The sequence below is a fragment of the Phoenix dactylifera genome, chromosome 5, assembly GCF_051530095.1.
Source record: "Phoenix dactylifera cultivar Ajwa chromosome 5, Ajwa_hap1_PhDact_Kaust_v1.1, whole genome shotgun sequence".
In the NCBI taxonomy this organism is placed as follows: Eukaryota; Viridiplantae; Streptophyta; class Magnoliopsida; order Arecales; family Arecaceae; genus Phoenix; species Phoenix dactylifera.
The window spans coordinates 3,847,643-3,865,082 of NC_143194.1; the positions used below are offsets into that span (position 1 = coordinate 3,847,643).

The 17,440-nt window shown below is 40.7% G+C and overlaps 1 protein-coding gene and 1 pseudogene across 1 annotated transcript; one reads left to right on the top strand and one right to left on the bottom strand.

Moving 5' to 3' along the window:
* Window positions 1–1,592: 1,592 nt before the first annotated feature.
* Window positions 1,593–2,683, bottom strand: LOC148703318 (putative UDP-glucosyl transferase 73B6 pseudogene; annotated as a pseudogene).
* Window positions 2,684–8,744: 6,061 nt separating this feature from the next.
* Window positions 8,745–10,703, top strand: LOC148703319 (uncharacterized). Its single transcript, XM_089931123.1, has 3 exons — window positions 8,745–9,600; window positions 9,651–10,014; window positions 10,061–10,703. Exons 1-3 carry the CDS (start codon window positions 8,745–8,747, stop codon window positions 10,536–10,538), a joined length of 1,698 nt encoding a protein of 565 aa, XP_089787249.1. The 3' UTR covers window positions 10,539–10,703.
* Window positions 10,704–17,440: the final 6,737 nt, after the last annotated feature.

Below are 17,440 nucleotides of genomic sequence, written 5' to 3' on the forward strand. Positions count from 1 at the left end.
GAAGCACGTTTGGGTCTACGTTGAAACGAAAACAGCGCTGGCCCCAAAGAGGGACTTAAGAGGCTTTCCCGTTTGCGGGCTGCTTCTCATCAAGATATTTGAGTGCCAATTTCTTTTGGGGTCGGATTCACAAGGATGCGGACCCAGACAACAGTCGCATTGGATGATGATGCATTCATATTTCTCTCGTCCGATCAAACATTTATAACGATATTATTATGATAATTTATTATTTATATATTACAAAAATATTATTTTCTTCGTTATTAATATTATACAATAATAATATCCACGCAACGCATGGAAATATAATAAAAATCAAAATATAATTTAATATAAAAAAATATTACAAATATAATATATTTAATAATTATTGATAATGTTACTATTAACCTCTAATGAACAAAAAATATTAATATATAAACTTTAATGTAAAAACTTATGTATGAATCTATAACAATTCATACAAAATGTAAATATTAAATATAAATGTTAATATAAGATATTAAATTTCTTTATCAAAGAAGTTTTAAAAAATAAGAAAAACCTTTTATTTAACTTCTATATCAAAATATTAATATAAGAATTTATATTAATACGAATATTAATATAATAAGAGGGTCCCGTATCTTTTGCCCACACTTCTTTTCTTGTTCTTCTTTTCAGTCAAGCGAGCATCAGAAATGGGTGTCCGCTTTGGAGGTCAATAGGCAATGTATCTTTATGCTGCCCTATCTTCGGGACCTGTAACAACTTTCGGTATGTTAAAATTAAAATATATGCGTACTCCGTACAGGTATCATGGGCCGCAAATATTCTTCTATAATATTAAAATTTTTTAGCAATATTATCAATTTTATTCATTTTACCAATTTTATGATTAATTTTTAATATAAAAATGATGAATGATGCCGATATTTATCTCCAGATAAAAAATTATTAGATTAAGTAGATTAAGAGGTAACACCTATACTTAAACTGGTGCAACCATATGAGATAGGATGAGGAAGCAACTGGGTGTCATATCTTTATTTCTCCCTTACATAACTCAGGTTAGTTTTCTTTTCTAATTCTAATAAAACTCATTTTGCTGAAATAGATAAGATTACTAGAAATAAGCTCGAAAAAATTAAAATTCTATAAGAAGTAGATTTCGATTTCTATATCAATTTTGTTTTTCATCTATTGAATTCTTCTCGCATCGAAAGATACATCTAGTCAAAATCTTTTCTAAAAAAAAAATTCAATTTGACCAGCTCATTTCAGGAATCAAATAATAGAATTTTAGTATTTTTAAACTTCTAAGAGATTAGCTCTACAATATAGCTCTCGAAAAGTTAATCAATTTTAGAAAAAAGATCGTCTTGAACGGTTGTCGTATGACTAAATTATGACCTTCAGAAGTTTGGCATGCGATTTGGCTTTCCATGATGAATTTTGTTCTTGGATTCTATTGAGCCCAACTTGCAGTGGCCAAATGGCCTATATTGAGTTTTATAATCTTCTTAGGCTCTTTCTGTTTAGGAGATGCTCCTACTAAAACAACATGGAACGTAGAAAAATGCTTGGACCGTCTGGCAGCCGAACTACTACTACCTGAGGGCCCACCCCTTTATCACCAGACCTCTCCCCTCCACCCGCCTCTCGAACCCCTCCGGCATCCACCCGACGCCGGCGGCCTCCCTCACCACCCAAACATACGGGTGCCCGGCCAACTCCAACCCCAATGCCATCTCCTTCAGTTGCTCGCCGGAGAAGTGGCTCCAGCTCCCGAAGCAAACATACACCACTGAGTTTCGTTTCCTGGTGCCGAGCAGTAGAGGCAGCGCTCGCGGTTGAAGGCGGCGGCTTGTCGTTGCCCCCGCGGGCGGCGAGGTCACAGGCGTCGGCTGAGGCGAGCGCGACGGGCCCCACGAACCAGGACCGCATGCGGTCGAGGATGTAGAGGTCGGCGTAGGCCGACTCGATCTCGGCGAAACTGTTGATGACGACGCCGAGGCTTCCGGACTCGCCCTCACTGAGGTCGTCCATGGCGGCGGTGATGAGGCTGTCGCCGCGGAGGAAGTCGGGGAGCTCGCGCCGGACCATAAGGATGGGGTGGGGAAGGTCCGGGACAAGAAAGGGGTCGTCATCGCTGGAGAGCGAGGTGGGAGAGGTGGCGGAAGAGGGCACCCATGACGCAGACGGGGAAGAGGCCGAGGGCGGGGAAAATTAAGAGGCGGGGCACGCCGAGGTCGCGCTCGATGGCGGTGGTCCAGGGGAAGTGGGTGTCGACGACGACGGCATCGGGGCGGTGGAGGCGGTCGTGGTCGGGGCGGGTGAGAAGAGAAGCGGCGTCGATTTTATGGCATTCGGAGGGGGGGGGGGGGGGGGGAGGGCGCTGATGTTCTCGACGCCGGAGGGGAGGGCGGCGGAGGCGGATGGGAAGGTGTAGAGGAGGGGGCAGAGGGGGAGGCCCGCGGCGGCGGCACGGTCGATGGTGGGCTGGACGAGGGCGGCGTTGGCCGGGGTGAGGAGGACGGTGGAGTCGACGCTGCGGGCGGCGAAAGGTCGGGCGATGTCGACCAAGGGGATCATGTGGCCCGTCGCGAAGGAGGAAATAAAGAAGACACGGAGTGGGCGCGCGGACTCCGCTTTGCCGGAGACGGAAGTCACGGAACCCATGGATTCGAGGGTGACGGATACGGACTAGAGTGGAAAGCCAGTGGAGATTCGGAGGCTGGTTGAACCCTAGAAGTTGGAATCTTTTTTCCGGTTACTTGAGCCCGCGCTGCAAATGGTTCACGCCGAAATTGACTGTATGTAATTTCGTGCTATGAGATCGTGGGTCACGTGGGGTAAAGTCTTTCTAATCTTTACGTGGATACAGTCGGAGTTTGATACGTAAGGGAACGGACCTGACAATGACCACCCCGTCTCCCTCACGGCCCGCTTTTTCTATTCCCATCGCGCACTAATTCGCTGCCCAAAATATTTCACCATCATAAAATTTTAATTAGTGCAAAAAAAAATTATGACCTATACTCAACCTAATTCGAGATTGGGCAACCAATTAGGATAATGCTTTAATCTCTGATCATAGTTTTCAAATAGGATACTTCCTTTAAGATCTAAGTTGGGACAATGCTCTAAACTATACTTGATTTATTTAAAATTTGGATTAGAAAATTTTATCTATATATCTTGTTCTAATTAAAGAATTTTATGATCTAGACATGACCAAATAAAATTGGGCCTGGTCATGTGTTTTTTTATTTGTGATAGAGTCATGTCAATATTTTTCTCTTTCAATCTCAATAAATACACCCTGCGATGAGTACCTCGACCGCACTCGTAATCCGAACACTATAAGCTACAACATTATCTCAAGAAGTATGCGAAGCACAGAATGGTAGAACGTCAAGAAGCTATTCGCTGATGTGACCTGGAAGGATTGCTCCCTGAGTGTGGTAATATTATGTTCAACATTTTTGTATCTTCTTCTATCATCGAGAACAACTTATGAGCATGCAATTGATGTTTTGGAGAAGATGCCAGAACATGCTTGAATGCCAATTCATATGGATTTGAAGGAATGGGAGGTTGGCCAGAGGCAATCTAATTCTTAAACTATATATCATTCTATGGGTGTAATCCAAAATGTTAGAAGCCATCATATTATATTGAAAAATAGGCAATCTGGTTCTTAAACAATATGCCATTCTATGGGTGTAATTCAAAATGTTAGAAGCCATAATATTATCTTGAAAAATAGGTATAACATAAGGCAGTTGTTTTTTCCTCTCGAACTTGAACTTACCATTTTTACCATCCATCAAAATCTTATTAATGTAGGGAAGAAAGAAAAAAATAAATTAATCGCATAACTATATTTTATTATTGATCATTTGTGACCGATCCCTTTTCTCTTGACTTAATCCTCTCTTTACTTTTTATCTTATATTTTATTTTCCCTTTTCCTAACGCTTTTTTCCTCCAATCCGGTAGGGGAGGTCAAACCGTGAATTTTTTTTTGGGCGAGCGTAAAGAAAGGACAAGCAAAACAAAGCAAAAAATAGTGTACAAATTATCTCCCAGAAAATTAAATGAGCACCCCTCCGGCCGATTTCATGACCCCAAAAGAACATCTTAAATAAAATACCACTGAATCCTGACAATAATAGTACAAGCGTAGGAATTCTACCCATCACCGGTAGTTCAAGAATTGCAGCCAAACAAAAATTATTCCTTGCCTTCACCAGGAAGAAGATTTAGATATGTAATACCCTTTGACTTATTTCCATGGAACGCTTAATAAATATTTGATACACGTGCAGTCCACGTCGTCACTTTGGTTGTCCTGTCACGTGGTCAATAAATGGGTATGAGTCCGATTTTTCTTCTAGACAATATGAGAGAGAGAGAGAGAGAGAGAGAGAGAGCGAGAGAGAGAGAGAGCGAGAGAAAGAGAGAGAACCGGGTCGTTGATAAGGCCAACATGCTATGCCATGTTCCCGGCATTTCTTTTTGAGCGTTGTTACAGACAAGTTGAGTTCCTGTGCGGCTCGTTCTCTGGGAAGGTCGAAAAACTGTTCTAGCTCTTCCTTAGTCATATTCTTCGTCCGCTCCCGCTGCAAAGAGAGACATACAACAACGGACGGTAAAAGTTAGGAAGAAGGTTGCCCCAACTCAGATTACTCACTCTAAGATAGCTAGAGCCACGTGCGCTCCACATCTTCGAGGATGTTTTCAAGCGTCCATATTGACCTAGCCAAGTGAATGCCAAGTGCATAGATTGCGTCTGATAATTAACTACCTGTGCTGCGATTCCAGTCTTCTTCTTCTGGGGTCCGGTGAGACCTGCACCCCTCCCTTCAGTTCCAGTAGCATAAGCTGAACTAAGTTGTGATGATCCGCCTATAATCATCAAGACAGAATTAGGAAAAAACAAACAAGAAGGGATAACCAGAGTAAACAGATCACATATGGACTCCTTATGGAAATCGCGATACTATGATAAAACTAACCTAGTTTCAAAACTATATATCCTCGTGAGGCTTACCCGATTCTCATGATAAATAAAACTACCCTTTCTTTTGTATCTTACCAAAATCTGTCTCCGGAAGCAAGTCAGTTTCTCTGATCAGCGACTTGGTATTGTCGACTGTCCGGGACGGCTCGTTCTCTTGCACTGGAGCAGCTTCTTGATATGAAGTAAGGCCAAAATCGTTGTTGGGGACTTGTGGTAGAGATGGTGAAAATGGTTCGGCTTCCCAGCGGAATGATGGCCAAGACGTTATTTGTGGATCAAGGGGAGGCTCAGGGAGGTAAAGGTAGCGGTGCGTATCACCATCCGGATCGTAGGGCTCTGAGTCGTCCATGGGGGGGACTTTTCAGGATGAGTTGGGGTAGCCATTTAATGGAATATATAGATACACGCCAGAAGAAGAAGGGGGTCGCTTCGTCGAAGAAGAAGGGGGTCGCTTCTTCAAAGAAGAAGACGGAGGGGGACAGAAAGATGCCAATGCCAATGGTGCATCCCGGTCGCCTATGGTTGTCTCCCTTCGTTTAATTACCCGAGTACCGTGGAGCATATAGATGTTCCAACGCTGGGGGGGGGGGGCCAAAGAGGGAATCGATAGTCTTAAGCGCCTCTCTCATCCTACCAAACATTTATAATGATATCAATGTGATATTTTATTATTTATATATTATCAAGGGGAGGCTCAGGGGAGTGAAGGTGACGGCCGTGCGTATCCACCATCCGGATCGTAGTGCTCCGAGTCGTCCATGGTTTGGACTATTCAGGACAAGAAGGGGGTGGCTTCGACTAAGTTGTATCTAGGCAGAAGAAGAGGGGCGTACGTGGCTTCGTCAAAGTCGTTGTTCCTGGACAGGAGAAGAAAGATGGCAATGCCGCTCAGTCGGAAGATATAAACACACGGTGCATGGTTGGTCATAGCGATTGCAGCCCGGTCGTCGAGTTTTTGTGTGGCATAGTTTTACAGCGGTCCCTTTGTTTACATCGAAGACGCAACGAAACTAGCATGCGACAAGGTTTGATCCAGACGGGAAAACATAGACATACGATGGTTTGGTCATAGTGGTTGCAGCCCGGTCGTCCAGTCTTAGAATGCCATGGTTTTGGCCCTTTGTTTACGATACTCACCGAATTGTTCTAATCGGGTTCCGGGGCGTGGGGTCGCGCTCACCAAGTTGCAATCGGGTCCGGGTTCAAAGTTGTGTCCGGGCCTCAAAGTCGTTATCGCGGGGCCGGGGGGCGCTCCACCAAACTTGTAACTGGGTTCGCGTCTAAAGTTGTTCCTCAACTTTTACATGTGGAAACCAACATTCTATATCAACTTTGTCGTCTATCTTTCCATCAACTTTTTCAAATTGAAAGATATACTTAGTCAACTCTAGATAAAAAAATTATTAGATTAAGCAGATTAAAAAGTAACACCTATACTTAAACTGGCGCAACCATATGAGATAGGATGAGGAAGCGACCGGGCGCCAGATGATGCATTCAAATTTGTGCACTTATTTTTTTTGGATTTTTTGCATAGATACCCTTCTAAATATCGAATTTTGCGTAAATACCCTTCCAAATTGATATTTGCATGTATACCCTCATAAAATATTTGTTTTGCTATTCTACCCTTTTTTATTCTTATTTTGCATATGTACCCATGCCATCTAATGCCGTTAAAAAATTAACGGTTTCAAATTAAAATGACTAAAATACCCTTAATGGGTAGGCGTGCAAATAGAAATTTTTATAAAGGTATACAAGTAAATAGTAACTTTACAAGGATATTCATACAATTTTCTATATTTAGAAGGGTATATATGCAAAAAAAAACTTATTAGATGAAAAGAATTTAGATACATTAATTAATGTGATAGCTTTTATAATCCTGTATTTATTAGGAAATGCATTTGATTCTGTGACGAGAGGGATGTTTATTTATCATAAATATAACGAAAATATCTAATAGGATTTATGCTCAAATAAAATATATGGTATGCGGCTAGAACCAAAAAACAGAGCTTCAATATAGGTTGACAGCGAAAGATAGGAATGAAATAAAATCGGCTACAATAATTATTATTGTTCTTCTAATATTTATAATAATTTTTTTGGTTCAAATTAATAAAAAAAATAGTATAAATCAACGGAAGAGAGGATAAGATGATATTGAAATATTTTTTTTAATGATCAAGAGAGCCGAAAGATTTTAAAGATAGCTCGCGTTGACCACTAACGGTCAGAAGAATTTTTATTTATCGTCGGTTGGATTACAGAACAGGGAGGAAGAGGAAGGAGATCGCGAGCGAGCGGCATCGCGACTCGCCATCGCGAACGCCCGCGATCAGGATTTTTGATAAGCCGGGGTGGGGGGGGGGGGGGGGGGGGGGTTGCCGCGGGGGCGTGGGAAGGAAGCCCGCGGAGGGTGGGGAAGTCGGGCGCCGCGGGGGGGGGGGGGGGGGAGTTCGCAGGGGTTGGGGAAGACGCGCTGCCGGTGGGTGGGGGGGAGTTCGCGGGGGTTGGGGAAGACGCACCGCCGGGGGGGGGGGGAGCTCGCGGGGGTTGGGGAAGACGCGCTGCCGGGGGGGGGGGGGGGGGGGGGGGGAGTTCGCGGGGGTTGGGGAAGACGCACCGCCGGGGGGGGGGGAGCTCGCGGGGGTCGGGGAAGACGCACCGCCGGGGGGGGGGGGGGGGGGGGGGGGGAGGGGGGTGCCGCGGGGGCGTGGGAAGGAAGCCCGCGGAGGGTGGGGAAGTCGGGCGCCGCCGGGGGGGGGGGGGTGCCGCGGGGGCGTGGGAAGGAAGCCCGCGGAGGGTGGGGAAGTCGGGCGCCGCCGGGGGGCGGGGGGGGGGGGGGGGGGGGGGGGGGGGGGGGGGGGGGAGCCCGCGCGCGGCTCCCCCTCCTCCACCCGCGCCCGGCTCCACCCCCCCCCCCACGCCCGTCTTCCCCACCCCCCGCGCCCGGCTTCCCCCACCACCAACCCCCTCCCCGCGCCCGTCTTCCCCACTCCCCGCGCCCGGCTTCCACATCACCCCCTCCCCCCCCGCGCCCGTCTTCCCCACTCCCCGCGCCCGGCTTCCACATCACCCCCTCCCCCCCGCGCCCGTCTTCCCCCCCCTCCGCGGGATGGCGGGCGACGCGATCGGGAGTTCGCGCTCGCGACGCGATCGGGAGTTCGCGCTCGCGAGATCGCCGCGGGCGTTCCCGACGGCGCGATCTCCTTCCTCCTTCCTCCTTCCTCCCTGGTCTGTAACCCAACAGATGATAAACACATCTTCTGGTTCGAAATCTATCCTCTTCGGAGACGCGATCCATCTTTCAAATCTTCAAAAACTCTCCAACTGTTGATCATAAAAAAGATATTTCAATATGATCTTACCTTTTCTTCTCTTTCATTTGTTTATACTATTTTTTCTATTAATCTGAACAAAAAAATATCATTACAAGTGTTAGAAGAACAATAATGGTTGTTGTAGCTAATTATATTTCATTCCTATTTTTCGCTGTGAATCTTTATTAAAACTCTATTTTTTGGTTTCTAACCCCATACCATATACTTTATTTGAGGATAAGAAAGGCGAAATATCACCCATTTTTGATTGATTAATGAAACATAGTATGACTGTATATTATTCTTTCTTTTTTATTATTTTGTTAGGATAGGTTTGGTTGATAAACACACTCTCTTACAATTTATATCGTGCATATTTATGTATTCAATGTACAGGATCTTAAATGGAGCAACAACTATTCAAATTGAAGGTAAAATTTGGAAGACATTTTAAGAAGGTTAAGGATTCTGCAAGACTTAAGTACCACTTTGGAAGACAAAAGAGCTGGTTAGTTGATGTTGACTGTTATTGCTACAAGGACCTATATGATGATATAGTGCATACCTTCAATTTGAAGCTTGAAGAGACTATAAAGATTTGGTCTGTGATTAGACATTTAATGCCTAAGTCTTACATGTTATTAGACACAGATCAAAAATTGATGAGTTTGTTTGAAGAGTACAAGGATTTAAAAGAGTGCTTTATATTTGTCACAAAAGAGGCCAATATTATACAACTTTCTCAATCAACACTAGGCAGCCAAGATCAAATTGAAATATGTAGAAGCACTGCAACTGCAATAGAAGAGATTCGAGAGGATGAAGTAAGAGAAAACCAAAGGTACAACGAAAATGAGCATCTAGCTACGGTAGGCATTGATACTTTAGCTACTACTATTGAAAATAATGACTTTGTTGAAGTAAATGATGAAACTTTATTTCAAGAAGAGCAGGAAACAGATACTGAAATTTATGGTTCTGAGAGTAGCTATCACAGTATTTATAATATCGATTCTGATGATAATGATGAAAATGTCATAGAGTACGAGGGAGAGACATATGAGATAGACATTGAGGATCCTAACATGGCCGTAGGGACAAAATATACAAGTCGAAAACAGTTCAAGGTGGCACTGAGTCAGTATGCTATATTGAATGAATTTGCCGTAAGAGTTCTTAAAAGTGAGCCTGGTAGAATGACAGTGAGTTGCAAAGATGAAACTTGTAATTGGAGACTTCATGCTTCACTATTATGTGATGGTCATACATTTCAGGTATTTTGGTTGAAATATGTTAGCTTTTAATTACAGTGCTTATGAAAAATATTGCATGTATTAATATATTATTCTATTTGTATGTGCAGGTTAAAAAATTGAAGGAACCTCATACGTGCTCATCTATAAACAAATGTGGCAACAAGATGGCCACACAATTTTGGATATGTGATAGGATTATTGGTTGGCTACGAAAAGAGGGTGACCTGTCGCCTATTGAGTTAAGAAGGAGATTGTTGCAATTCCATCATCTTGAGCTTCCATACCACAGAGTTTGGAGAGGAAAGGAGCTTGCCATGTCCATGATTCATGGTAATTGGGCAGATTTTTTTGAGAGAATGGAGGATTTCAAGGAGGAGCTTTTGAGAAGAAACCCAGGTAGTGTAGTAGAGCTAATGAAGTAATTGAGACATCAGCCTTAAGCTAGGTAATTATAATGTTTATAGAACTAGTGATTACAGAGCAGAAGTAATTGAGACTAATGGAAGACATGAAGTAATTCTAAATGAACGAAGGTGCTCTTGTCATCTGTGGGAGGTATCGGGCATTCCTTGTGTGCATGCTGCAGCTTTTATTTATAGTATGAGAGATGCAAATTTAGAAAATTTTGTCTCGGAGTACTTCACTATTGCCAAGTATAAGACTGCCTATGCATTAGAAATTGGACCATTACCTGACAAGGCTCAATGGATAAAAGTTGATATTGGATACAAGGTATTGCCTCCTAAGCTCAGTCTAAGACCTCCAGGAAGGCCTAAAAAGAAGAGAATTAGGAGTACAGATGAGAATACATCGAAGAAGATGCATAAATATAAACGTTGCGGTGAGCTTGGGCATCATGCAAAAACCTGCAAAAATCCAGTAGTGGAGGAATCTCAAGCTTCAATGTCCTCTTCTTCTGCACCGAAGAAGCTTGGGAGGTAACATATAGCACTACTTTAACTTAATGATGTTTGTGTTTTATCACTTGGTTATTATTGAAATATTGCAGGCCTAAGAGAAATGGTTCAAGAGGAAGAGTGTCATTTTCAGGAGGCACACATGCAGTGTTCGTGGCACCAAGAGGGAAAAAAAATGAAGGACGACCCTGCAAGCAAGCTAAGAGAATGGAAACTTTAGTTAGAGAAGATAATGCATACCCACAATCTTGATTGGTACATGTTGGATATACTTATCCTAACTTTTGCACCTTATTTGCTTTCAAGTTATTTGGATCACTTTTAGCATTATTACTAAATATAATTTATTAGTTGATATAGAGTTAATTCTCATACTTATTCTTTTTCATTTTTTTGCTAATTGCAGATTTGATCGCATGTTTTGCTGGAGCAGTGAAGATTATGTTGGATATAGATTTTTTTTTTCTCTAGTACAAGTAGGTTGATAGCATTAATGCTATTATTTCTGCTCCTACCTATTCATCTTGGTTGGTGTTTAATGGCTGGAATTATTAAACCGAAATGCAAATCTTGGTACAGGAATACATCTCTTGTTTACTACAACTATGGTGACACTGTTTTGTTTTTGTTTTGGTTTTTTTTCCTCACTCTCTCTCTCTCTTCCTCTCTAGGAGTTATCGTAGCTAGGAGCACTTAAGATTGCACTGGTGGGACTTTTATCCTTAGGACGTGTACCATTAAAAAGAACCCTAGCTAGCAGGAGAATTGCAGAGCTCCCTTAATCAGGCACCATTATTGTTCAATTCCAAGTTAACGATAAAGATTAAAAGCTGGCTTAATCAAGAACTACAAAGCACAAATATCATAATTATGAGGTGCTGGGTGACCCATGACTTGAAAGACTTGCAATTGACCTTCAGTCAGAACAGATGACTCATGACTTGCCAAGCCAAATTTCATATCACACTATTTTTTATCTATATGACTGATTGGACGGAACTTGGCGTCTCCCAGCTCCCCTCTCACGAGGACAAAAAAAATCCCAGACCTTCTTTTTTTTTTAATCAAAATCCCAGACCTTCTTCCAAAATCCAATTCCATTGCAGAAAACTGACACGACCCATATTTCGTTCAGTGTTCCCTCACTTTCTCCCTTCAAAAGTTACAAGAAACAAAAAACCAAAAAACAGAAGGAAAAAAAAAAAAAAAGCCAGCTACCGAGACACTGAGGTATCAACAGTGTAATAGATCGAGAGAGAATCCTGACGGACCGAGGTTCCTTTGGATTCTGTGAACCTATGCTTGTTGCCATCCTTCCGCGCTTGAACCCTACTCCCCTTATGATATTAATCCCATCATCAGATCAATTGCTGGAGGTAAATCTAGATACAACCAATTTGCAAATTTTATTGTATATTTTTGTTATATTCATGATAAAGAAACAGGCCTTTGGCCATAGAACCAAATACATTTCTTAATAAATACAGGATTATAAAAGCTATCACATTAATTAATGTATCTAAATTCTTTCCATCTACTAGAATTTTTTTTGCGTAAATACCCTTCTAAATATAGAAAATTGTATGAATATCCTTGTAAAGTTACTATTTGCTTGTATACCCTTATAAAAATTTCTATTTGCACGCCTATCCATTAAGGGTATTTTAGTCATTTTAATTTGAAACCGTTAATTTTTTTAACGGCGTTAGATGGCATGGGTATATATGCAAAAATAAGAATAAAAACGGATAGAATAGCAAAACAAGTATTTTACGAGGGTATACATGCAAATATCAATTTTAGAAGGGTATTCACGCAAAATCCGATATTTAGAAGGGTATCCATACAAAAAAAATCCTATATTTTATGGAGTAAGAGAAAGGCAGGAAGGAGATTTCTGCAGCGCCGATTTTGTAAGGTATGATGTTTCCAAATTATTAGCTAACGTTAGGAGAGCCAGTAGCTGTTGATTTAGTAGAAATGTTGTTTTGCAGTTCCAATGAGTTGGTCATGATCACATGATCATGGGAAGGAGGTGGCTGCTATATTCAGTAGCCAAGGGACGGGTTTAAAGTGAAGCATCGGAGGTAGTTTGTGTCGCCGTATATGTATTGCGATACCCTGGAATGGACGATGGATGAGATTCCTCGCATCTCCTCTAACGGCCCTCCGGTATCGCACTCTTTTTATCCACGCACGTGGAGGGTGCTCGATGAGATACAGTGTTTCCCAGTGCTGTGGCGATGACGCCTTCAAATTTGTGCACTTATTTTTTTTTCCCCTAAAAGTTAAGACAAAAATGCGGTGCAAATGGAGCTGCGGATATCTCGTTAGGTGGGCCTTTGATAGCTCGGAATACCTGAAACTTCCATTTTGCTCAGGTAGCGCCTCGCACGGTGTTTTTTTACCTGGGAGCCCCCATCCCCAAGTTTCCTCAAGATTAACTTCGGCGGATCGGTACTGGACGGAGGAAATAGAGGGAGTGCTGGATTCATTATTCAGAACCTGAGTTCGCGAGTAGTGGCGGCTGGTGGTTGTCACCTATTGGAGATCTCGGTTCCCAGTGCTGAGCTGAGGGCTGCATGGGAGGGCCTCAGATATGCGCGGTGAGTGCTGCAGGCTGGCTCCATTATTATGGAGGGTGACTCGGCTACCATTATAGGGTGGATTCAGGAGGGTCCACGGGTGGTGGGGTGGGACCATCCCCTACTTCGTAATATTTGGGCGATGGGTAGTGACGAGGAGGCCTTCCTGGCTAAGCATGTTTATAGGAAGGCTAATGGGGCCGCCAATTGGGTGGCCTCTTACGTGGCTAGTCACTCAGGCGGTACTCTCTGAATGTAGGAGGGAGAGCTGCCTAGGGCTCTCCGCGATGTTTTGTTTTCTAATTTTATTGGGTGCGTCCGTACTCGTATACTATGAGGCACCTGCTAAAACTAAAAAAAAAAAAAAAACAGGGCTGCGGAGTTCTACATGTAACTTTTTATTTGGCGAGAATTACGTGCCCGCTTGGTCCCACTTTAACGTCCGTATCTAAATGGGAATTAGCGTATTGGTTGGTTTTCTTAAATAAAATTCCAAAAAATAAATAAAAGTTCAAAAGTTTGTTATATAAAAAATTAATAAGAATCCTATGTGGATTTTTTTATCTGATTTTCTTTTACATTTTTTTTTATTTTTTTTTAATTTTGGAGGGGCTCCAACTTTCTCTCTCTCTTTTCTGTATGAAAAAAAAAAAATCTAAGTTATATGGAATTCCTTTTCAATCTAATTTTTTTCTACGGCTCCTTTCAATTGTTTTCTAAATTTTGAAGAGTACCCTAACTTTCCTTTCCTTTCCATTAAATAGGTATGAATATATATGATATTATTATTATTATTCATAACATTTTGATAATTAATTATTTTCATAAAAATTGATTTTTCTTCGAAAGAAAATAAAAAATGTATTTCGTCTTATTTTAGAAATTTGAAAATTTTACTATTATAAATATCAGAATTATTATTACATTTCTATATTATATAATTTTTTAAATTAAATGATTTATTATTTTTTCTATTTGTGCTACCGTAGATGATTGAAAGAGTAGTATTTAAAGTAGAAATGTGATCGTATATTATGTATATTTTATAATTTTAATTTTTTTAATATATTTTAAATGTAAACTCTGTATGGTGGATTGATTTATTGGAACCTATGATCTAGATCGTTGGCCAACCCGATCTTTACCGTGGGTTTGATAACGAGTTTGAATAGCAAGATGCGTGAGGAGAGTCCAAATCTAATTTTGCAACTATTTCTCAGCTTACTGCTATTGGCCCACTTAAGCCTAGGGCAGATCGAAGTCTAATCAGGGTTTAGAACTCTGGGTGGTAGTTTGCCCATGGGCCTAAAATCTGAGTTCAAATATTCGATCTTTGACATCTTTTGGAATAGGCTATTGGGCCTGCAGGTTCTTTTGATGCCTCTGTAGGTGATCAGGCTTCTTTTGTTTCTGGTTGAATGGAATTGCGCTTGTCTATCCACGTCACGGCCAACTGAGACTCCTACCATTTTAATAAATACCTTATCTCGTTTCGCACATAAGAAAATTACTTATCTGGGGCTAATGGATGGAGCAACAGAAAAATACTACTTTGTTGAATGACTTTTATGAATGGAGCAACAACCAAATGCTACAATGTCTAACTGACCTGCTAAAAGTAATTTTGTCCATGTAATGCACATGACTAATTTTATGAGTGATTTTTCAATCAAGCGAAAGAAGAATATATGGGTGAGTCTTAATCTTATCAACTAATAAATGTTGCTTAGATTCTGGTATGCAGATGGCTGAGTGAGGGATAATGATGGATAACTGCGATCGAACTAATCGGTCGAAAAAGTTATTAAGGCTTATGCCATGCACGTATCTTCAAGCATTTTATACAACACATAATTATCAATGCATGAATTGTATGACATAGCATCAAAGATATGTTGGTATACAGTAAAGTGGTCTTTTGATGGCTTAGGATGATAATGTGAACATGTGAAGGAGCCTGCTAGCCTGTTGGCTTATCTTCAAACTTCTACTGTTGCTTATCGTTGACGCGAAATTAAGTTTTTTTCCTTTTTGTCTTTTAAGGGAATGGTCTGGGGCTCAAATTGATTAACAGAATGAAAATTTCATCTTTCCAAAAGAGAGAATAAAGGGAAGAAGAAGTATCACAAGGGTGAAAGTTGGATTATATAAAGGTGAAGGCCCGGCCCGGCCCGGCCCATAAGGGCCTGGGCTGGCACGATTCGTGGGCCAAGCACGGCACGGCCCGCGAGCTAGCCTGGCACGGCCCATAAGGGCCTGAGCTGGCACGATTCGTGGGCCAAGCACGGCACGGCCCGCGAACTAGCCCGGAACGGCCCATAAGGGCCTGAACCGGGCCTGGGCCAGTCCAGGCACGGCTCGTCCCCCTTAAAATAAATGAGAATAAATTTTTTTTAATAAATTAATAAATATTGGGAACTAAGGATTTATTAATATAAAGCCACCTTAATGGTGGGGGGTTTGGCATAGACCCCTATCAGTTTATTAATTTAAATCAAAATGGTACATGAAGGGAGGTTTGGACCTTGGTCTGACCTCCAGAATACAATAAGAAAGGAAAAATAATAGAGATGAGTCAGATGACTCACTTTAACAATTAAAAAAATAAAAATGTACAATTATAAAAAAATAAGAAATAAAAATAAATGATCGAAATCTTACTAATCATCAGTATTCACTATTCAGTAGTGTTTGTATCATCATCATCAGAGGATGTATCATGTCCACCTTTATCTTGAAGTCTCGCCTCAGCATCCAACCAATCTTTGAAGCAGAGAAGCATCTCAACCGTTTCGCCAGTCATCCTACTTCTCTTTTCGTCAAGAACATGCCGACCTGCACTAAAAGCGGATTTCGATGCTACTGTGGACATCGGCACAGCTAAAATATCGCGTGCAATTGCAAACATAACAGGATATTGATTTTTAACACTCTTCCACCAAGATAATACATCTAGACTCTCTATTTGATTTTCATCATATGCAGACTGAAGATCATTTCGTAAATAAAATTCTAGTTCACTACTTAAAGATGAAGAAGATGAAGATGAACTTGAAGCATGTGTGTGTTTTCTCTGTGCAATGAATGAAAAAATAGATGACGAACAAGAACTACTAGAAGAAGAAATAGAGCTTTGTACGGAAAATCTAGATCCACGAATTTTTTCATCATATATAGCATAAATATCATAAAGAAGTTGTTTTATCTCAATTTTAGCAGGTTCAGGATCTTGAATCATATTTTTACAATATGCATCAAGTAAAATTAGTACGCCATTCAATTTAACTCTTGGATCAAATACAGCAGCTAAGTTATGCATAGGACATATCTTGTCCCAATACTCATTCCATTTAGATTCCATTTGTTCAATAATAGGCATTAAAACATCATCATATCTATATTCTGCAAATTTTTGACTAATCATATATGCTTGTTGTAAAAATGAACATGAAGTTGGATAATAAATACCAGAAAGAACATTAGTAGCATTATAAAAACTAAGCAAAAAATCTTCCAAAATTTTTTCTTTATTCCAATCAATTTCAGTCAATGTAAAGCCTAATCCACGATCATTAATATATGCACTTAATAAGTTTTTATATGGGTATGCATCATGTATCATGCTATATATTGAGTTCCAACGAGTAATTACATCAAGTTTAAATTTTTTAAAATGTTTACCATGATTTATACATAGTTCCTTAAATTCTTGAAATCTTGATCTTGAAGCATGAATAAAAGAAACTGCATTTCTAATTTTTGAAATGACATCTTGAATCATGCCCATGCCAGCTTGAACAGAAAGATTTAAGATATGACATGCACATCTAATATGCAATAAATTTCCATTTAACATGGGATTCAATGAGTCCTTTAATAATGTAACAGCAGAATTATTATTAGATGCATTATCAAAAGTAATAGACATAATTTTATCATTAATATTATATGAACATGCAGTTTGATAAATGGCATTTGAAATTTGTTGCCTAGAATGTGGAAAATCAAAAGCACGAAAAGCAAGAATACGTTTATTTAATTGCCAATCATTATCAATATAATGAGCAGTAATAGCAATAAAACAATTACTACCTACAGATGCTGACCAAATATCAGAAGTTAATGAAACTTTTACATTTAAAGTAGAGAGTGTTTCAATTAAACTTTGTCTCATTGCTAAAAAGTTAGTCACAGCTACTCTTCTAAATGTACGCCTACTAGTTCTTTTGTAAGCAGGTTGTAGGTTTAATTGAACATATTCTTCAAAATTAAAAGATTCACATAAACTAAAAGGTAATTCATCCTTAACTATCCATTTTACAAGTATTTTTCTTTGATTTTC

Coding starts and splice junctions, on each gene's coding strand:
- LOC148703319 (XM_089931123.1), top strand. CDS start 8,745: ATGGAGCAACAACTATTCAAATTGAAGGTAAAATTTGGAAGACATTTT. Junction 9,601..9,650: donor TGCTTCACTATTATGTGATG/GTCATACATTTC, acceptor TTTTAATTACAG/TGCTTATGAAAAATATTGCA. Junction 10,015..10,060: donor AGTGTAGTAGAGCTAATGAA/GTAATTGAGACA, acceptor TAATGTTTATAG/AACTAGTGATTACAGAGCAG.